The sequence below is a fragment of the Perissodus microlepis genome, chromosome 23 (genome assembly GCF_051167445.1).
Source record: "Perissodus microlepis isolate ML-2025 ecotype Zambia chromosome 23, ASM5116744v1, whole genome shotgun sequence".
In the NCBI taxonomy this organism is placed as follows: Eukaryota; Metazoa; Chordata; class Actinopteri; order Cichliformes; family Cichlidae; genus Perissodus; species Perissodus microlepis.
The window spans coordinates 13,059,169-13,081,781 of NC_140482.1; the positions used below are offsets into that span (position 1 = coordinate 13,059,169).

The 22,613-nt window shown below is 40.8% G+C and overlaps 2 protein-coding genes across 3 annotated transcripts in view; both read left to right on the plus strand.

Moving 5' to 3' along the window:
• The first annotated feature begins 416 nt into the window (after nucleotides 1–416).
• Nucleotides 417–4,233, plus strand: LOC146361010 (helix-loop-helix protein 2-like). Its single transcript, XM_084922562.1, has 2 exons — nucleotides 417–1,160; nucleotides 1,899–4,233. Exon 2 carries the CDS (start codon nucleotides 1,935–1,937, stop codon nucleotides 2,304–2,306), a length of 372 nt encoding a protein of 123 aa, XP_084778688.1. The 5' UTR covers nucleotides 417–1,160; nucleotides 1,899–1,934; the 3' UTR covers nucleotides 2,307–4,233.
• Nucleotides 4,234–19,538: 15,305 nt separating this feature from the next.
• LOC146361011 (vang-like protein 1) overlaps nucleotides 19,539–22,613 on the plus strand; it is a 66,841-nt gene continuing 63,766 nt past the window's right edge. For both annotated transcript variants that reach the window (XM_084920825.1, XM_084920826.1), the window contains exon 1: nucleotides 19,539–19,702. The gene's annotated coding sequence lies outside the window, so the exon portion shown is untranslated. The remainder of the gene's footprint in view (nucleotides 19,703–22,613) is intronic.

Consider the following 22,613-nt stretch of genomic DNA (forward strand, 5'->3'; position numbering starts at 1 on the left):
AAAGCATTCTAGAAAATATTTCTTTACAGGCTTGTATGCATTTAAGTTGAACCCCCCCCCCCCCACCACCCTTCATTTGCATTTAAAAATACATATATACATTTATTTATAATCATTAATATTCACTACAAATGTGAGCACGTGCAAAAACTCACAACATGGACAAGTATTCCTTTTTTTCCACGCTTTATCATGCACACATCTCTGCTTTCCCTTTGCCCACTGCTCCCACGGGAGTGAGACCGCTTGAGGGGGCTGAGGGGAGTGAGGAAAGAGGGAGGAGGTGTGTGTGTGTGTGTGTGTGTGTGTGTGTGTGTGTGTGTGTGTGTGTGAGGAGGAGCGAGAGAAGGAGAGAGAGGGGTGAGAGAGGAGGGAGGGAGGGAGGGGCGGCGTTAGACAATACCATTCCTCAAATATATTCCATCCCCTCCGTCCATGAAGTGAGCCTTTATTAGTCCAGATCGCTTGGATCTTATCTCGCATATGACACTCGGCGCAAGAAGGAAGAGAGAGGGGGGATTATCCGCGAACCGCCTTCCGATCCGCTGATTCCTGACAAGGGAGAGCCTCGCTTATCTGTCCCTCTTTTTATCCCCATCTTCCAACAGGCTCACGGACGAGTAGCCCTGGCTGCACTTTCACCGCTATCAGCCCATCTCCTCCATTGTCTCTCCATCGCTGGGATCACACAGGGGGGCTGACTGATCCACGCTTATCATCACCATCACCACCACCGCCACTGTCATCATCATCATCATTATTATTATTATTATTATTATTATTTCTTTTTCTCCAACTCGTCCGACCTAATCATCTCAAGACTTTTGATGGGCTGTTTTTTTTATCAGCAGAAACATTTCCACGCTTGACGTTTGACCCCGCGTGATCCCATGTTGCAAGTTCGCGGCTGAGAAAAGTCAAAAACTACTTTAAAAAAAAAAAAAAACGAAAGAAAGAAAGAAAAGAAAATAATTTTTCTCCTTTCTTTGTTTTCTTTGAATGTTCGTCTCATTAACATCTGATGTTGTTGTTGTCTTTTTTTTTGTTGGTTTTTTTGGCCGGTGGAATATGAGTTAATTTGGAGTTGAAGCTCCGCTCAAGAGCGCCTTTTAGTTCCCAACAAGAAAAAAACTGAACAAAACCTCCAACCCTTTGTCAAGGTGAGTCTCAGATTTCTGTGGAAAATTAAGCTTTTAAATAAAAACAAATTAAATACGATTTTTCCCGATTTGTTTATTTTTATTATTATTATTTTTAGATTCGTAGATCTATTTTTCTTTATTAACAAAAATCAAGAAAAAAAGCAACTGCTCCAATAATTTGGTGTCCAGCAGATGTCAACATTATTTTACCATCTCCTGCCTTCATGCTGTCAAGTCGCTCCGGCCTCAGCCAAGCAGATGTGTTCATCACACTGTGACAGATGGCCAATTCTGATTATGTTAATTCGCAAAAAATGAGTTTTTTTTTTTTCTTTAATTTAAAAACAAATAGTATTTTTAAAGAGTTTCGTCGTTTAAAAAACAATATTTTGCAAACATGACACTTGGAAATTCAAATTTGTTGGGCTGTTTTTAAGGCCTGAAGCTTTCGTGAATTAACCGCGAATTTTGAACCATTCATTATTTATGGAGTTTAATTTTATTATGCAATAGGCACAGGAGGGACTGGAGCACCCGCTGTGGGCTTTCTCATAGTGGTGCCTGAGTGCAGGAAAACAGCAAAAACGATGATTTCAAAAATCAATCCAGTTCTTTATTTCATCCAAGCGCATGTGACACAGTAGCTCTCTGACTGTAAAATGTGAAATTTAAAATGACCATTAAAAAAAAAAAAAAACAAACAAAAAAAAACAACAATGTTTTAATGTTTCAATTACTGATTTTGCCCGTGCACAGGTTCTTGAGAAGGACTGCCAACACCGCAGAATAAAAATGATGCTGAGCCCGGATCAGGCTGAGGCGGACCTCTCCTGGACTCAGTCCGACCCGGAGACGATGCTCAATGGGTTGAAGTCGGCCGGTTGTGCCTCGGACGAGCCGGCGGAGATGGAGGACAGAGCCAAATGCAAAGCCGACCAGCCCCTGAGCAGGGAGGAGAAGAGGAGAAGACGGAGGGCCACGGCCAAGTACCGCTCAGCCCACGCCACCAGGGAGAGGATCCGGGTGGAGGCGTTCAACGTGGCCTTCGCGGAGCTGAGGAAATTACTCCCGACATTACCTCCGGACAAGAAACTCTCCAAGATCGAGATCCTCAGACTGGCTATATGCTACATCTCCTATCTCAATCATGTGCTGGATGTCTAAAAGTGACCCACCCCACCCCCCCACTCCGCCCTCTACGCGCACATATATGTGAGAGAAACTGGTTGAGTTGTTGGGAGACTGGACTCGCTCGGCGTGCTGGGAGTTAACTGGTTATGGCAAGGTTAGCGGTCAGGGTGGAATGATGCAGGAGATTTTTTTTTTTTTTAGCTTTCAACACCACAAAGCACTACTTTGAATAAAAGGAAGGTCAATTTTTTAAGTAATCAGATAATTTTGCAGTGAATTAAAAAAAAAAACAATCGAAACTTCTGCTGCAGGGGTACAAACTGTTGTTTTAAGGTGGACTTGCTTAATTGATTGATGTAAAAATGTCGATATCGGCTCCACATATATATCGGTCTAACACCTGTGACACAGTGTTGCCTTCATCTCACCGAAACTTCTATTTCATTTAATGATATGTAATAAAAAATTTCCATCCAATTCAAGGCCCAAAATCTGCCCAGCATCATCTCCATCCAAACTAAACCATCACTTCCCCGGATGCTGACACTCTGCCATATGGTGAGCTGAGCCCTTTAGTGTGAGTCCAGTGTTGATTGATGTAGTGGCAGCGGTGCAAAAAGTTACGGGAGCCTAAACTTTCAGTCCAGATCGCTCACTGCAAGCAGCAAGCGCCGAGTTGTTTTGAGCCGTTGGATGCAATAATGACAATTATTTTTTCCGATATTCAGCAAAAGGGGAGGGGGGGGGTGTCTGGAAGAGCCCCCGCAGGCATTCATGCTTCCTTTGCAGTGATGCAGTGGAGGACAGAAAAAATAATAATAATTCGCGTGGGCTGCAAAAAATTCAAGAAGATTCTGGTTATTTTAATTTGCTTCACATTTAATCTACATCTAAAAATGATATTAGCCTAATCTCATCTAATATCATGAATAGATTTCTGAATGCTCCCCTCACTGTGTCACTTTGAGGTTGAACAAAATAAACACGGGGTATTTTCCCCCCCGATCGGAACGAAAGGACGTAAACATAGCTGCTTTAGATCTAGCTTAGATTTTCCATAAAGGAAGAAAAAAACATTTCAATGCGTAAGTGCCACTTATGACATATAAAATTGTGACCTTAATCATGCTTTTTTGTTTCCCCTAAAGTGTATGGAATTATTTATTTAATTGTGTTAATATTTAAGGCTAATTTATTTATGTTAATATCATAAGCTGCCGTCTTTTTTGTATAAATGTATAATGGTTTGTTGCTTCTATATTTTAGGCTGTGAATTTGAACTTGGAAAGTGGTGGTGTTCTTCAAAAATGGCACTTTCTGTTAATCCATTGTATAATTTATTCGTTTGATGTATGTTCGATGCTTTTTTCTGTTGTTGTTGTTGTTTTTTGTTTGTTATTATTTTTCATGTCCGCTGTCTATCGATGGCAACGATAAGCACTTCAAGATGGGGTCTAGTGGCCCCATGAATTTGTTTCCCATTTTTTGAGAGGTTTCTCTGTGAATTAGAATTGGGCTGCTAAAGAAAAAAAATAAGTAAAAAAACATTTGCTTCATCGACACTGATTGTCAAACAATTCAAACCACCAAGGGGATACGATTCAGAGCTCAACCTCTTTGTCTTATTTATTTATTTATTTGCTATAACCAAAAAATTATTATTTTGAAAAAAATATTATCTTCAGTGCGCTGATTTGACTATTATTTTTATTTTCTGATTAATTGGGTTATTTATTTGTCTCTGCTTTGTATTAGGAAAAGTCAATAAGTAATTTTATAGTGAAAGGGAAAAAAACATATCCTCTATCCAAAGATTTTTTGTCTCTTCAGGGTTGTGTAGGCTACTTGTTGCTTTATGCAGATCTTTTGTAGTAGAGGTATTGTGTGACAGCTGGTTTCTAATGGACAAACTTTTCATATTTTTCGGTGTTATTTTTAATTAAAAAGGTAATACTTGAAAAGAAAAGGCACGTTTTGTATTTTATTTTACTCAAAAAAAAAGTTTTGAGGTTTTGGAATGTAACAGAGAACTAGGACATAGCCACCGTTAGAATATTCAGCTTATGCTAATGAAGAAAAGCCTACTGGCCTGATGACGTCAGGCCACGTAACGCGCACGCGCGTACACGCACGATCGGAGTGACATAAGTGTACATGCAAATCATTCAGTATGCATGTAGTGCAAGCTCTCAGATGCTTTCTGGGCGTCTGAGAGCACACACACACACACACTAGCCTACTCACATAAAAATGTGCATAATGTACAAACACACACACAAAATGAAAGGTGAAACAAGTGCAAATCCAGTTTAGCATACAGATGAAAACTCAGCCTACTGTACACACACACAGACACACACACAGTCATGTGTGTGTTTGCACATGTGCATGATAAAATAAGCGCACATTCATAGAAGGAAACTCAGTCAGCTGCACACGCACACACTCGCGCTCTCTCTCTCTCTCTCTCTCTCTCACACACACACACACACACACACACACACACACGCACACAGACCCAATGGTCAGCAGCTAAAGGCAGTGGTAGCCTATGTGTGCTCCTGGCTGAAAGGCTCTCTCCCTCCCCAGAGAGGGGGCAGGTGTTACTCCAGACGAGCCAAGACAACCAAATTACTGGCCGTCTGGCACCTCCCGTGGGAAACCCGGCGAGAGAGGAGGGATGGGAGAGATGGAAATTTATGAGTGAGAGAGCAAGTGCTGAGATGTAATATTGCCAAATGGTATGAGCAAAAAAGAGATCCAAATATTTATATTCATTTGCGATATAAATATAGACGCCTATCCCCATCGATTGTGCTATAAAAGGCTTGTAGCTGAGTCGAGTTACAGAAACAGAGATGTGCAAATGCTTTTATCTAAGCCACATTAGATTATCATGAGAGAACCTTTTTTAAGCATGCACAGCCCCAGAGGGAATTGAACCTTTAACCCTGGATATGCCAGAATTCCAAATCAGCAACAGAATGAATAAAAAATCTATCTATCTATCTATCTATCTATCTATCTATCTATCTATCTATCTATCTATCTATCTACGGTGGCAGGTGCAGTCACATTTCTCCTTTAAAGTTTTTTTTTGTAGACACTGAAGGTAGCAGGACATTTTCTTTCCTTTTCAGCTCAAGGGTCTCCTGGGTCTTGTTTTTCTATTTGGTATTTCTCAGTCAGTCATCTTCCAGACATTCTTGCTTTAACTTCAACTGCAGACTCGGAAAGTTTGCTGGCCGACATTGCTAACTCACTAATCAGACTGACACGTCAGTCATTAAATATATAGCATATATACCTTCTGAAATATAAAAGAAAAACTCATTCATGTCTCATATTCTGAAAAAGACAAAAGTAGTTGATGATTTCAGCTTAAACTGTGGGTGAGGAGTCCTTGGGGGCTGCGCAGAGCTTTGCATACTCACGTCTATATCTCACTAGAAGCAAAAGTGGCAAAAATACATGGAACAACACAGGTCACTCTTGTTCATGTTTGTGCATTTTTTGGTCCTTCTGTTTAGGCCCTGCCTCTGAGAATATAAAGTCAGTAAAATTAATAAAACCCTCCACTGCTGCCTTTTCTTTGTACTTCTACACTTCTGGTCACTTTGTTTGGTAGACCTTTCTAGTACTGGATTGGACCCTTGACTTCAGAACCGTCTTAATTCTTTGTGCTAGTAAGATTCCTCAGAGATTTGATCCAAATTCACGTGATAGCATCATGAAGTTGCTGCAGATTTCCCATCCAGCTACATGACACAGACAACAGACATTACTCAGGTAGCTTTTCTGTTTGCGGTCAAACACTATCCACTCTCAGTTTGTCTCAACATTTACATGAAATCTTGAGAGTTTGAAAAAGCCACCAGCATGGACTTTCAGCATTTTGTCTGGCTGTCAGGCCTCTAACTAAAGGTTTAGGTTCAATCTCAGTACTTTCTGGATTCTGTAGTAGAAGGGTCTTTCTTCACAACCCACACCTTAAGGCTGACAACACATTCTGGGTATCAATAAACAGAACTCCATAATAAGCCTTCGCCATTATGTAAGTAATGCTATCAAGTTGGTCTAAGAGGAAACTAGGCTCCTGCATCATATCAGGGCTCTGCTTTCAGGTTTGATAAGAATCTAGCCAATGATGGGAGACTCTGGCCAATCACAGGTCTTTTTAGACTAGATCAGGTAGTTGGTTATTAATAATCCACACAGGAATGATACATGGCCTGGTTCTTTTTACAGCACTATTCTACTTTACTGAAGCGCTCTATACAAAATGACACATTCACCCATTCACACAAATGTACATACAAGCACCTATTCACACATGTTTCATAATCTGACAAACACATTGGAGCAACTTGGGGTTCAGTATCTTACCCAGGGATACTTTGGCATGCAGACTGGAGCAGCCAGGAGTTGACCACCAACCTCCCAATCAGTGGATGACCTACTCTACCTGGTCGAACAGGTCGTCCATCGGAGTATGAATGTGTGTGAGTGTTAGATAGAAAGTACTTAACCATAGAAAATAACTGCTTGTATGAATTTACAGTTTATCTGAGATACAACAATCACATTGAGTTCAGGAGGGCTCACAGTGGTATGGCTGTAAGCTGGAACTGAAGGAAGATGTGATGAGACAGTGGGATAAGCAAAAGACTTTTACCTTGGATAGCAGGTTTAAGTCTTTTAAGTAGCTAAAGGCAACAATGAGTTAATATCTCTAGAAGGAACCGTTTCTTATTTTTCGAGCAACTTTAATTTTATCTAAATCTAATGTTAGGCTAGCATAAACCAAGACGCTGCACCTTTTATGCACTAAGTGTACATACGATCCACTTGGCAGGTTTATTCACCATTGTACCAAGTTTGATAGCAACAGGCACTGCTGCTGTGTGTGTGGGAGTGTGTTAACATATAGCCTAAACTTGTGTTCAGCTCAGCCTCTGACCAAAAACACCAGAAAATCTGATTCTTTACTCCACGTCCCTGTTGACTCGTTCCCACTCTCTGCTCCCTGTACACCCTGGGATATGTGTGTAAACTTTTTTGCTAAGGCTCTTGCTAAACATTTTTAAACCTCATGAGTTCATGCCTAAACTTGCTTCCCATTTTACCTGAAGTCACAACAACTGTTAAAACACGTCACTGAGGACAAGAACACCACACCTATCACATGTTGAAAGGACGCGGTCTGCTACACTCAGCTCTTATTACTGTCGACATTTCATTTTGATTTCCACGAGATTATTTGTTTTACATTATCCAAATCTGACTGGCCCAGTATTTCAGAGTCTATCAACGCTTTCATTTAAAAAAAAAAGGAAAGAAAGAAAGAAAAGAACACCAATATGTTGCATCAACAGATTGTCCTCTTCAGAAACACAAAACAAGCTCTGTGATTCTGGCATGGCGTGGAGACAGACTTCTGCTCAAGCTTATTGAATGGAGGAGTCCATCTGTACATTGCCACGAAGCACTACAAGGCCATTTGTGCTCTTCATCCCAAAAGCTTCCATAGCATCAGTCCTCTTCAATTTATTCTTTACAAACCCCCAGAAGGGGCAGGGGAGAGAAAAGTGACAGGCGAAGCCCAAACTGCTGAGGGCACTGAACAGCCTGGCTGACAGTGTGGCCGGTGCTTGTGTCTGTGTGTGTGTGTGTGTGTGTGTGTGTGTGTGTGTGTGTGTGTGTGTGTGTGTGTGTGTGAGAGAGAGAGAGAGAGAGTGAGAGAAAGTACCACGTTTCACCACATCCCCCCACTCTCTTTGCACCGTGTGGCTTATGTAATGGCAGAGGCCGAGGAGTGACCATATGTCAGGAGGTGTGTGCAGACGGCAGGGGATTATACAGGGGCCATTAGCAGCATTTGGACATCCTTCTCCTCATCATCATTCAGGTATAGAGCTACTCAAATCCAGGAGAAGCACACACACACACATTTAATTCTGAGAGCTCACTAGCTCTGTGTAAATTGGACAGGGAGAAAGAGTATGACAACAAACAGCCATATGTTCACAGTACAAGGAACAACATTTGGGGCTTTTTGTGCTGCCTCATTTTTTCTCCCTCGCTTTTATTCTCCACGTCACCGGGTATTATGGAAGTGTTCATGTTCAAGGCGAGAACTCCCCCATCAATACTGCAACTCCTTCCCCACCCACACCCGCCCCTTCCCCACCTTTCCTTCTTGCTTCCCTCTATCATTGCAGTGTGCTTTTGGGAGAGTGCGTGGAGTGTGCACATCCCTGCCTGTGTGTGTATGTGTGTGTGTGCAGTATGAAGGGTGCTCGTGCTGCAGAAGTACAAAGCCTGGTCCATGTGTTGAAATGCAGCCCCCGGGATGGACCGTATTATCCCTGCCTACTTCACCAGCAGGGTCCCGGGGCTCGAGCTGGCTCGTGGTCCTTTGTCTCCAAACAGATGGAAATGGGCAAAGGAGAGGAGAAGTGGAGAATCGGAGAGGAGGAGGAGGGAAGGAATAGAATGGATGGAAGAAGGCGAAGGGGAGGGAGAAAGAGTCAGTCTGTTCTCATTAAGTGCTGTATTGAAGAAGACGTCCCCCCACAATGCGTCAGCAACCGTGGATGTTCCCCCTCTCATTCAGGCTCACGCTCGGACCATCTGTACCACAGGGTCTGTCATAAGGTGTGCGTGCATGCATTAGGCCCCGGCATACGGCCCAGTCTGGCGAGTTAAAATGGTGATATTCATTGGGTTTCTATTTGGTTAAGATCGTTTAAATCCAATTGTTGGACCTTTGTTGCGGACGCCTCATTGGATGTGAGTCACTGTGAGTGAGGAGGGGAGTTTATTCAACATCCTGCTGTCCCTTTTTTAAGTCTCAGAGGGCACACGGACAGAGCCAAGATGTAGATTTCTAATTAGCAAATCCTAAAGACATTAAGGAAGAATGATCTCTACTTTAATCCTGTTATTATATTTTAGTGTGAAATACATTTTTGCTCCTTGTGGCCCTGTTTTGAACTCAAGCCCTCAGGTTGTTGCAGAACAGAGTAGCTAATATTAGTTACTAATTTCTAGTTACTCTGCCACACCACTGTTCGGTGTATAAAAATATGATCCCAGACTCCACAGTGAAAATAAAATTAATCTAAAAAAAAGGTTTTGTTCTCTGTTGTACTTCATGGCTCTCCTTCAAGGAACAGAAGTTATAGACACAACTGTTCATTTTGCAGCGCAAAAACACAAAAGATATTAGATTTGGCATTATGAAACACACAGAAATATATTAAATATTCACATGAGACATAGAACCTGGTCATGTTTTTTCATTTGTGTTTGATTTTTTTTTTTTTTTTAACTAATGTTCAAGGGCAATTTTGGCATTCAGTGGTGCTCTTCTCCTTGAATTATTTGCAAGGCCGCTCAACATGCTGGGAGGCAAAAACTGGCAACGCATCTCTATGAATTAGGTACATTTAGAAAGGTAGGGCCCTTTGGACAACATCATTTCAGTTGATATTGCTGTGATGGATATTAAACTTACACTTGTTAAAAAAAATAAAATGAACTTTATTCCTGCAACCTAACTTTTAGGTTTTAGGTTTTAGGTTTTTAGTGCCCTGTAGCTGCTCATTTTGTCTGTTGGTAATCCAGCTTTTTGTCTTTTTGGATTTTGTCTTAATCAACTTTATTTGTGTTATTTTATATCAAATTTAACGATTTTGTCTCGTTTGATTCTCACTACATATATAAAATTGTATGTTATTAGTATTAAAGTTTATTTAACCATTACTATATAAACAATATTAAACCATAGATAATATGAATATATATAACATTGCTCATTTGTTTTTGATGTTAACAATCAGTACTTGATCTTATTTTAGAATCTGATACAGCTGATCATATAATCATTTTAAGCATTGGGCTGAAAGCAACACATTTAAATTGTTATTTGTTTATCTTTATCGTAGAGAATTCTTGACAACCTCTAAAATAACAAAGTGACTTCATTTAAGGGCTCATGTGGACTTTCCAGTAAATCTACACTTCATCACCTTAAAAATAGTGCTATGTTCATCCTTTTGTCTCTCTGAGTGCCTCAAAGAAACTAATGCATGCGTTTACATCTAGCATGTATTGTAAGTGTATATAGCCTATCTAAAAAGTATTGCTTGTTTGGAAAGCTTGTTTTTAAAGAAGTTCATGACCTACCTCTAGTATAGAGCAGTTCCAAAGCGCAGGAAAAAAAGATTTTCACCCTTTATGACCTGAACAGCTACAGTCAGTGGACCTGAAAGCAGCTGGAAATGTAAGTCTGTAAGTCTTAAAACTGTACTCTTATGTCTGGCTTTTGATTCAGTTGATCTTTATTGAAATAACTTCATTTTATTTTATTTATATCTGCTCATCTGACCTGTAGTTTTATTCTGTTTAATTATTTGGCCTTAAATCTTTTAATGTTTCAGCATCACACCTTCTTATTTGATGATTATAACTTATTGATATCTGACTGGTCATTTTATTGTATTTATGTTTTACTTTTTAGTACTTTTTAAATATTTCTAATATTTGATCCAACTTTGTTTTTGAATTCTTTTACAGGCATCTTATATTGTACTTACAAGCTATTCTTAATATAACTGAATCGTTTAATCTTGTTTAATCTTAATCTTTAATCTTTTTTAAAAAATTGTTTTAAGGCTGTTTGTTGTTATTATTATGTTAATTACGTCATGTTCTGTCTGATTATCTGTTTCCCAGTCTGTGAAGCAGATCAGAAATACACCAACCTTCATGAGAGATGATACACAAATAAAGTTTGAATTGTGAATGCGCCAAAAATATTTTTATGACATATATATCTCAGAGGAAGCCTTGAACTTAAAGTTAATTTGTCACATACACTGAATGAAACAGGCCCCGAACATGGAATCTCATCTGGCTGACTGCGAAGCGGTGTTTCTCTGGAAACTCTGGCATTCATCTCTTTCTCTCTTTCTCTGCATGCATGCGTGTGGTCTCATAAACGGCATCTCTTCCCACTTCGTCTTCATTTTTACGCGCTTTCATTTTTCTCCCCTATTTACCAAAAAAAGCCCCTCTAAACTCATAAACTCCGTGTCTTTGGGGAGGGATCCATCCATCTTCCCAACACCAAATTGAATTGATCTCGGGGGGTGGGATGGGTGGGGAGGTGGGCGCCTCGTTTTCTCAATAGGGGCCATCTGCGCGCGCTTCCCGCTTTGAATAAACGTGAAAAGTGACAGCACGCGCTGCTGCTGCTGCTCCTGCTGCTTGCCGTCACACGACGCGCGTGCCAATGAGGACTCCTCGTGCTTTCACTATCACTCACGTCGGGGCGGAGGGGCCGTGTGTTAACTTGAGTGTCCTGTAATTACATTGAAACGTTGCGCCTTATTAATTCTAAGTTAAAATCACAACTTTTCACTTTTAACCGAGGAGTAAAATAATGGCGAATTACAAACAAAATAACACGTTATCGCAAAAATAATGTGCACGTTTCTTCAATTTTATGGCATTCGTTACTGCAATAATAGAAATTATTATATATATGTCTGCCAGCTGCTTGATATACACTGGTCAGTCATTTGGGGAGTGTAATTGTGGCAGATTACCACTTGGTGGCGCACGAATCTTAAACTACGATGCCTGGAAACTGCTGCTGCACGTGAACTGGATTATTCAAAAATAAAGCAGCTAAATTGTGAAAAGTTGTGAAAACTGTGAAAACATTTTCACTGCTGATTTTTTAAAATCACACATGTTTTCTTTTAGCTTTCATATAAAGTGACGGAGAATCTAACATTCACCCATGTCTTCCCTCCCCCCAGGCTTGACACAAGACTGGTGTTTATTTGGTTCTCCAAAGGGGGGAGAAAAGAGGGAAGCTCCGGGGTCGTGTCCCAGTCATGACCTCCATTGTGTTCTGGAGGGGATGAGATATATCTAAAAGAGTGCTGCGTGTGTGTGTGTGTGTGTGCATTGCATTTCAAAGCAGGACAAAATATTGATTCATATACAGCTGTGCAACTGCTGGAGGCATCTGTTGCCTTGTGGATTGAGCACTGTGTGTTTGGAGACTGAATGAACTGGCTCGAGCCCTCTTTGTCTTATGACACAATAGATGGAGAAGACAACAACAACAACAGAGAAATGTGAAATCAATTGGTGGGGATATATATTTATCACTGATGTTCTGTAGCCTTTATTTAAATTGTTTATCAAGGTTAGACTGCTATATATAGAAGCTGCAGGGGAAAGTCTAAGTAGATGTGTTCTACTTTGGGTCTCTCCTCATCAAGCTCCTTACTTTATCTCTTAGGGAGAGTCCAGCCAATCTTCAGAGGAAGCAAATTTCCACTGATTGTTTCAGCAGTCTTGTTCTTATGGTCTCTACAATGAGCTTGTGGCCATAGGTGAGGGTGGGAATGTAGATTGACCGGTAAATCGAACGCTTTGCTTTGACACTCAGCTCTCTCTTCACCATAATAGATCAGTACAGACCCATCACTGCAGACGCCACCCAGTCTGTCTTTCAGTCTCCCACTTCACTTTCCCATGAACAAGACCCAAAGACACTTAAACTCTTACACTTATTTCAGCAACTTGTGCTTGACCCGGAGTGAGCAATCCACCCTTTACAGTGAGGACCACTGTATCACACTTTCAGCCCTTTTCCACTACTACCTAGTCGAGTTGGCTCAGCACAGCTGAGTTCGTAGGATTTTCCATTAGGTGGTGGTTCCTTGTATCAGGTATGTTTTTAGCGCCTACTCGGCCAGGGTTCCAAGCGATCCAGGGCGATCTGAAAATATGATGTCAACAGACTGAATGATTGGCTAGTCAGTGGCATCACTTGATGAGTCACAAGAACATCTCTTTCTTGAAAGTCAAAACCAACATTTTTGAAACCCAGCAATGAGGGAAATGACTGCACAAAAACTATACCATCGTCCCTGAGGCTGACAAAAAGCCACAGACCAGCAGGTATACCATTGCGTTGACATCCTTATACTACCAGCAATGCGAACCAAGCTCTCACTAAGGCTATACATGAACCGAATGACCCATAGCAATTGGCCACTCACCCTGCATTCCCAAAGAACCCCCACAGGATTCTCCAAGAATGCTTTCTTCAAGTCCAGAATACACAATTTGGCTGGTTGGGCTACCTCCCACACACCTTCACACAAGCTGTACCAGGACAGAAACTGCATTGCTCTTCTTAAATCAGTGGTTTGACTAACAAATCCAATCCTCTCCAGCACCCTGGCATACCCTTCACACAGTGGCCGAGGAGTGTGAATCAGCACACCCTCCAGTCCTCCTTCTTAAAAAGGGGGACCATCACTCCGGTCATCCCAAGGCTCTGTCCCTGACTTCCACAAGATGCTGCAGAGGTGTGTCAACCAAGACAGCCCTACAATATCCAGAGTCTTAGAGGACTCACCTTTCTCTCCTCCTCCCCCTCTCCCCCACACTCTGCTTCCAGGTGTGTCAATAGGGATTGTCAAACTATTCTTTGCACCACCTGACTATATCCTCAGTTGAGGTAATCAATCCCCATTGCATATAGCATAGCAGCAAGCCAGGTCTCCTTCCTTCCTGAGTCTCCTGATGGTTTGCCAGAATTGCCTCAAGGCTGACTGAAAATCTTGCTCCATGGCCTAACCGAGTAATCAACACCTGAGGTTTTGCTTTAGCTACTGCTAGGACCACATTGCTTTACTCGGCATCTTCGTATTTGTCAGCTGCCTCCAAAATCCCACAAGCCAGCCAAGCTTGATAAGACTCTTTTTTCCAGCTGCCTTCACCTCTGACATCTGGTCGGTAAGTTACCACCATAACAAACACCAACCACCTTGGGGCCACAACTCTATATTGCAGCTTCGACAATAGGGCTGTGCAACATGGTCTACACGGACTCAGTGTCTACAGCCTCCTTTGTAATGCTGTTGAAGTTGGATTTGAAGATCTCACAGACTGGGACCTCTGTCAGATGCTGCTAATGCACCGTCATTACCCTACACTACATCAGGTCCATCCAGCATCCTCCCCCACCACCAAATTCAGCTCACTATCAGGTGATGATCAGTTGACAGCTCTACTCCCTTCTTGTTCAAACATGTAGCCACAGATCTAATGAAACATACACATGTACTATATAGCGGTAGGTCTGATGATACAATTAAAAAAATTAATGATCGACCTGCGACCTAGGGCAGCCTGGTGCCAGGTGCACTTGTGGACCCCCCTATTCTCACATATGGTGTGTGTTATGGGTAAACAGTGGTTAACACAGATGTCCACATAAAAAGTCCCCCGGAGGGGACAATGGAGCCCAGCTTGGGTACCTTCAAGCACCACATCCATGGATTCCAAGAAGACTGGGTACACTGAGCAGTACATAAGTGCAAATGATCTGAAGGTGCATGTTATGTGTGGCTGTGTGCAGACAGGAATAGGACCCAAGGTGCAGACTCCGGAGACAGTCGTGAACTCAAAACAGCTTTAATGTAAAACTCAAAATATAACATAACTGGAAAAAATCAAAATAAACTTAAACCGGAGGACTGACAGAACACACAGCTAGGTAAACGGTAGATCACGACCCAGACACAAAGAAACACAGGGCTTAAATACACAGAGGGAGCAATCAGGGAATGGGTAACAGGAGGGAAACACAGCTGGGGCAAATCAGAACTGACGAGACAAGGAAGCGTAAACTGAACACACTGAGATGAGACAGAGACCTTCAAAGTAAAACAGGAAACACAAAACACAGACTGAACAAAAGACACAGACTCACATGCAGGCACTACAGAGGGAACAGAGACGTGGGACCAGGGCAGACACAGACACTGACTGGACACGGGGATATAGCAACTAAGGATACACAGAGACGCGAACTAGACAAGGGAATACAGCTGACAGGGGAGACAGAGCAACTAGAGAAGACAGAGACATAAACCATAAAACAGAACTCAAAGAAACCAAAGACTAGAAATTATAAATAATATAATAAACTCAAAAACCCTGGGTCAACGACCCAGGCATCCTAACAGTGCAGAGAAGCAGTCCTCTTGTCCACCACTGAAAACTCACAACGTGAAGGCACTGAACCACTAAAGTCCGTCCTGCAAGTGGTGGGCCCACAGACCGACCCATGTATTGCTTTAACGCAATTTCCAGCCTCGGTCCATCACCCGTGTCCCTCGATTGTTTCTTCATCACAGGGGTTTTTCTGAAACCCATTATCTGGTCTCTCACCATGGATGAGTGGATGTATTGTTTGTCTTAGAAAAACCAGCTAACAGGAAATATCTTAATGCACAATAACTTATTTTTCTTTAATACTTTATATTGCTACTTTTAGTAAGGTTAATCATCTAAATACTTCTTCCACCGCTGCTGAACTGTTAATCCACAGAAGTGTGATTATCTCTAAAACTGAACAGCCAAATGCTCAGGCGACACTGACTATAGCATCATAACATTCGTGTCTGCCTTTATCAAAAGAAGAGTAGTTATCTGGAGTGCTTGTTTACATTCTCTTTTCAGAGGCTTACCCAAGGCCTCACTGACTTCATTGTGTTTGTTTCACTAACTGTGTCCAAGCCAGATTGCTATCGCTCCACTGCTTTGTGTTTTTGCTCTGAGTGAGTGACTGACATCATTGACGACTGTTTACCTTTTTCAGCATCATGAGCTGTGACAAAAACATTGCCTCTCTGTGTAAGTGGGAGGGGAGAAAAGAGATTGGTGCTTTTGTAAATAAACAAATACATTTAATATATCAATAAATCACAGGAAAAATATCTTTTTAGAACTGTGCTAGATTTTCATATTCTGCCCATTTAGTTCATGCAGTTTTACATTAAAATATCTAATTTTAAATCTTTCTTAATGTCGTGCTATTTTGATATAAATGCCTGCAATTTTCACTTAAAAATCCAGATTAAAGAAGGATATTATATTCAATCTACAAAAGCACAGAAAACCCCCAAAACAAACAAAACAACAACAAATTGTAAGGGTTTTATTATTGTATTTGCATTTTCAAATATAGCCCTATGCTTAACATGTCTTACAAAAGTTGAGATATACAGTAAAATATTAAAAATGAATTCAAAAACAAATGTACCCGGTAAAAAAAACAACAACAAAAAAACAACAAAAAACAAATTGCGCAAATAAGCGATTCATTTGTAATATTGTTGCATATGAAGAAACAGAGATCAGAAGTTCAGCACTATGAAAAACTGCCAGGTCTCTTCCTGTTTAAAGTAAGTTCTTGCTCCCCACTGTCACTAAACACTGTCACAGTGTAGAGGTTCTCTCTCTATTACTACCACCATGGATGGATGGATGGACTAACTGTACAAATAGTTAAGTCATTTAAAATTATTTTCCTTACAAATGTTCTAAATTAGTTTCTCATTATTATTTGCACAGTATTTGTGTATTCAATAAGCAGCACTATTATTTTTAAGATGTTTTGTTTTAAATGAGAGAAATCTCTGCATACAAAGACCAAGGCAAGGACTACTGAACAGCTAAAATCCTACACTCACAGTTAAAGTACAACTTTTCAACTATTTTTAAAAGCCAAACAGCTAATCAACAAATCACATAGCAGCTCAATGCATTTAGGTGTGTAGACATGTCAAGACAGCCTGCTAAAGGTATAATCGAGCAATGGATTGGAGAAGAAAGGTGATTTAAGTCACTTTGAGTCTGCCATGTTTATAGGCTTCAGATAAGCTAGTCTGAGTATTTCAGAATGTACTAATCACTTGGGATTTCCCACACAATCATCTCTAGGGTTTAAAGAGACTGGTCTGAAAAAAATAAAGTCTCCCGTGAGTGGATGAGAATACCTTACTGATGCAGGAGATGCGACAATGGCCAGATTACTTCATGCTGATAAAGAAGACAAAAGTAGCTCAAATAAGCACTTGTTACAACCAAGCAAGAAAGTGAAAAAGAGCATCTATGAACACACAAGGTGTCAAACCAAAGCAGATGGGTTACAGCAGCAAAAGACCGTGCTGCTGCACCTCCTGTCAGCTAATATTTGAAAAGTCTCTTCTAAATGGAACAGTAAACAATTTTTAGAAATGTTGCCTGGTCTGATGAATCTCGATTTTTACTGCAACATCTGGACGGTAGGGTCAAAATCTGAAAGCTGAACATGAAAGCATAGATGCAACCTGCCTAATATCAACGGTCCAGACTGAAGCTGGTGATGTAACAGTTTGGGGCATAATTTTTTGGCACACTTTGGGCCCCTTATTACTGAGTGTTGTTTAAATGCCAGAGACTTCCTGGGTATTGTTGCTGATCGCTTTATGACCACACTGTACCTATCTTTTGATGGGTGCTACCAGCAGTAAAATGCTCCATGTGACAAAGCTCAGATCATCTTAGACTGCCTTACCAGGGTTTTGTTTATCTCACCAGGTTAAGGAGACGACCCATACGCCACAAGGTTCATGCAGCGACTGGTGACTGAATCTGCTCTGGACCGTTTGTTGCCTTCCACCTGCTCTCTTCTATTTTCCTCTCACATTATAACTGTTTCTATCATTAAAAAGGTGAAAAGATCTGAATACATTTTCTCAGTCTAAACTTTGTACAATTTTCAACTTGACATCCATTTTCTTCTTTTTATCCGATGCAGGATTCCAAGATAGCTGGAGACTCTCCCAGATGTCATAGCACAAGAGGTGGCTGGACAAGATTCCAGTCTGTCACATGTTTAACCCACTGAGATGGACAGCTATTCCCACCTTTGCATCTATGGCTAATATAGAATGAGCAGTTAACCTAACATGCATGTGTTTGCACTGTGGGGAGAAGCTGGAGTACCTGGAGAGAATCCATAGAGATCCCGCAGGGCCGGTGAATTTGAATATAGGACCCACATGCTGTGAGCTGACAGAGCTAACCACTGCACCATTGTGCCACTCAAATCACTTTTCAAAGTACTGCATTCTGTGTCCAACTGTTTGTGGAAAAGTATATGTTTTTTTGAAGAATGAGATATTCTTTAAGGGTCCATTTTGCTATAAGTCTCTCTTTTGTTTTTGTGTCTGGCAACAACCAGGACTGTAAGTCTCTGTGAGAAACGGTTTCTTTTTTAGAATTCATCAGCAGCTCTGGAAGGATGTATTTGAGTATTTCCTTAGATCTCTTTTATACCACTTTGGCTTACCTACAAGCTTAATCCTGTGATGGCTTAATCCTGTAGAAGTGGGCAGAACTATCTCCAATTATTGACGAACAGCTGAAAAGGTGTGTCTTGTTGTATTAGCTATTTATGATTAAGTATTTTTTAAGGTAAAAGTACCATTATCAGCATTGGCAATACTTGCTCTGTATTTACTTGGTACTGGATGGATATTGAAATTCACAGTATCACACAGCACTATAATCCTGACAAGGAGACAAACCTCAGTGTTTAGCAACTCTGTGAAACAACTCCAGAGAAAGAGAAAAACAGCAAGAACCACTCGTCAAGATCAGCCAGAAATCGGTTCCTTTCTACAGCAGTGGTTGACCAAAGCAAGAAATGGGAAAAGGCAACACAAAGTCTGCAACAAAGACTACGAGTAAATGATAATTTTTAAGTTTTTGACATAATGTGTTCCCATTACATTTAGTCTTTTCTACACTTTATGCTCAATAAAGTGTTTGACACTTTGTTAAACAATAGTGATTTTAATCCATTGTGCTGTAAAATCCAATATGACTACACATTTTAAAAATGATTCATTATTCACTGTAAAGTGATGCTTAGTTTTTATACTTCCAATTAATCCCAAACAGAATAATAGAAAATGGAAACAAGAATTTCAGGAGGATGATCTGTCATCAGTTATGTAACTAATATGTGTGAAAGTTGTCATTTTCACATATATTCCAAGAACCTTCTGTTTTCATCAGCTTTACTGACCATTTCAACAGCTAACAACACTTTTTCTTTTGCCTAAAAACATTAAGTCCCTCTGGACACCGCAGTTTTCAGTGGGTGAAACATTTCATTACTTATCCAGGAATTTACTAAGGCATTTTTTATTGCACAGTTCATTATCTAATGACGGAATGCTTTATTTCGACTCTTCTGGTCCTTCATATCTTATATATTATTAAACAGCTTATGCAGCAGGTTCACTTTAATTCGGTGTTTCTGTGATCTTTGCAGTGGCAAACTGGGGGCAAAGACACCCCCCTAGCGCCATGTATCCGCACTGCACCCCCTCACGCCGAGAAGCACTGCCCCCTGTGAAATTCCTGACTGCCAGGGTGATTCCTACGGTTACCAAGGGCTGCTTCCTACTGTAGCTTGCCGTGTGCTGTGTGGCAAACTATTTTATAACCTCTGGATAAATTATCAACCACGGGAATGATATCCCCAGCGATAAAGGGTGAGTTATGATTTAATTACACCTGAGATTGTGTCGGCCATGTGTGTTCTGCAGATGTTAGTGTGCGGGCTCAGCAGTGTGTGAAGCTCAGTCTTATAGCCTATAACGTCCTGTCTTGATTCCTGTCGCCTACAAAAATGTGTGTTAGCGTGCCTACCTGTTTTTCCATACAGACAACAAAGGCAGTTATCCGCTGAATGTGTGTTTTTAGAGAAAGACTTGGGAACACGCCCTTGCTTTTTTCCTACCTGTATGAAAGGAAATATTTTTAACTTAATTTCAATACCCTTAAACTGCGGTCAGACCCACGCACAAATCCACACTCGGAAAGTTACCCGTATTTGTTCATATTTGGCCGCAGTTTGGAGTTTCTAATCGTCTCGGATCGAGTAGATATACATATTTATTACTGTCGCTCTCTCAAACACAAACTCCCAGAGCTACTGAGAGAGAGAGAAAAGTGAACTATGTTTCATACGGATGGCTGGATCCGCATAACCCCGGCTGGTGCACCGCAGCTCAGCTGTTAACTGTAACCTGCGGCGGCAGAGTTGTCGCGGACGGATACATAATAACACCTCAAGCCTCGAAAAGCAACCAGTAAACCGAAAAAACACCCAGTTCGCCCGCCTGTGACCACTGCAGTACGCTTTGGGTATTCAGCTCGTCGTAAATATGGGCTACAGAGGTTAGGGAGAGCAAGAGGGGGGCGTCCGAGGCCACGGTAAAACCGGGGAGTTTCCTGCCACTATAGGTCCGCCTGCGTGCCGGGTCACAGGTAGAGGTTGGGCGGGTAACCTTGCTCAGCAGCTCCACCAAACCGAAACATGACTTCTGTTTAGCTAAATGGTATCACTTTCCCTCGTGTAGGCTTAGGCTAGGTAGCTTTTGCTTTCGTGTGTGACTTGCTAAAATACCCCACGAGGGGAAAAAAAGTCTAAATTAAGTTAAACAGGTGCTTATGTGGCACGTGCAAGTTAGGTGACTTCTAATTAATAACCTGTAATGGTTTCTGTTGAGCTGCTTTCATCATCAGTGGCTGCCTGCTCTGTCTACAGGCCAGTGTGTGATTGACTGAAACTTTAATTTCCAGTGAAACACACCAGGCCATCCTTTGCCATGTTAGTTTAGACAGGGTAGCATCTAATTATCAGCTGCTGTAATAAAAAAAAAAAAAGAAAGCTCATTACTATGAGCCAAAGACTGCAAACTGTAATAAATGATACAAAACGGAGCAGAACAACAGATTTGTGGCACTTAGACTTGCTGAAGTACTTGTTAAACGACTAACCACTTGGTTAGCCTTAATAAAAAAGTTTTATATATAATTACAGTCAGTCATATAAAGGCTGATGTTTTCACACAGTTTCTGAAATCTGTCTAAATAAAAGCTGAGTGATGCAGTGAGATCCCTGACCGACATTACATTGTGACAACAGCTTCCTCTCCATAAATTATGTAAGACCCTCATCATCATAAGGACTTTATATTCACAGTGCACATGGATTCTTTTTCATTTCCTGCTCTAGAACAGTGTCTCTGGTTTCCTCAAAGCTTATCAATGGTCTGTCTGTCATATGTAAAATGTGTGCTTGACAGTGCGTCTGTGTATACAGCATATTTGGACCTAATTCTTAAGCTTGACATCAGAATTACTTCTGTAAAATAACCACGAACTCTAGGCATTGCATTAGCTGGTTAGAAATCAGTGAGCTCTGCAGAATTCCTTACATTGCTGGGGTGGTTCTGATAAACAAGAGGCTCAGCCACTTTACATGCACTGCTGCAGTATAATGTGATGTGCTGAATAGCTTCTAGTGACTCTGAGTATTTAAATAGTTACACGAGCTGTTCAAGTAGAATCATAGAGGAAACAGGGCTTTCTCTAAGAAAAATAAGATTTGTGTAATCATGTTAATTTATGTCCTTCATGTGAAGGTGGACTGATTTTTTTTATTCTTTTTACTTTTCTACTGCTTTTAGTACAACAATAATGATTGTGAATCTGTGTGAAATGATTTTTTTTTAAAGTATGCTGGCATTTTCACATGTCCAGTGGTTGAAATAATAAAATATTTAAAATGTAGTTAATAATTCATAGTGACATTTTGAGACTTATTGTCACTATTCCGCCTGGAAGAAAACAAACCAAAGAAAATACTGTAGTTATTTATGAGTCCTTCCATTTCTTAGATAGGTTTAAACCTCTAAACGACTCGGTGAGTTTTGGGGAAAGCTTATGGTTTGTGTCAAATTAGTCCCTTTCGCAATGATAACCATGTTTTGAAAAGCTTATCTTGCTTATCTTGCTGACTGAAAGCCCTGAAGGCAAACCTCTCATATGTGTGGTCTTTTTTTCCCCTTGTCTTACAAAGCCATGACATCACAAAGAGGTAACTGATCAGTTTAAACGATTGTCCTGGAGCAACGTCAGATACAGAGGTAACCAGATGAAGTGTAAACAGAAACGCCTTTTGTAGTGACTGTTCGCGTTTACAACAGCTTTTTTAAAGTGTGAGACAAAATGGGGTTGAAGAGGATCCTAAACTGGATATATTTAACGTCTCACATCAGTGAGGCTTGTGTTTCCGAAGATTAGCAGAACATCTGATTTTCATTCTGCATAATGGGAATTATTTTGCTTTGACAGGATAAAACGAAGAAGTTCACTACTACTTCATAACCTATTGAAACTTTTTTTTTTGATCGGCATATTAATGTAGGGAAGCACTTTGAAAACAGAATTGTTTTTAAAAGGGCTGCTTCCTGTTAAAAAGGAGGGAGCAGTTGCCAATAGCTAATTTGTGTAATTCAAGATGTAAATAGTTTTTAAAAATTCTTTTAAAATAGGATTGGGCACTTCATTCATTCCCACAGCATGTCTTTATCATGTCTTCTTCCTCTCACCCCA

What these genes read in the sequence shown, in the direction of transcription:
- LOC146361010 (XM_084922562.1), top strand. Translation starts at nt 1,935, where the DNA reads ATGATGCTGAGCCCGGATCAGGCTGAGGCGGACCTCTCCTGGACTCAG.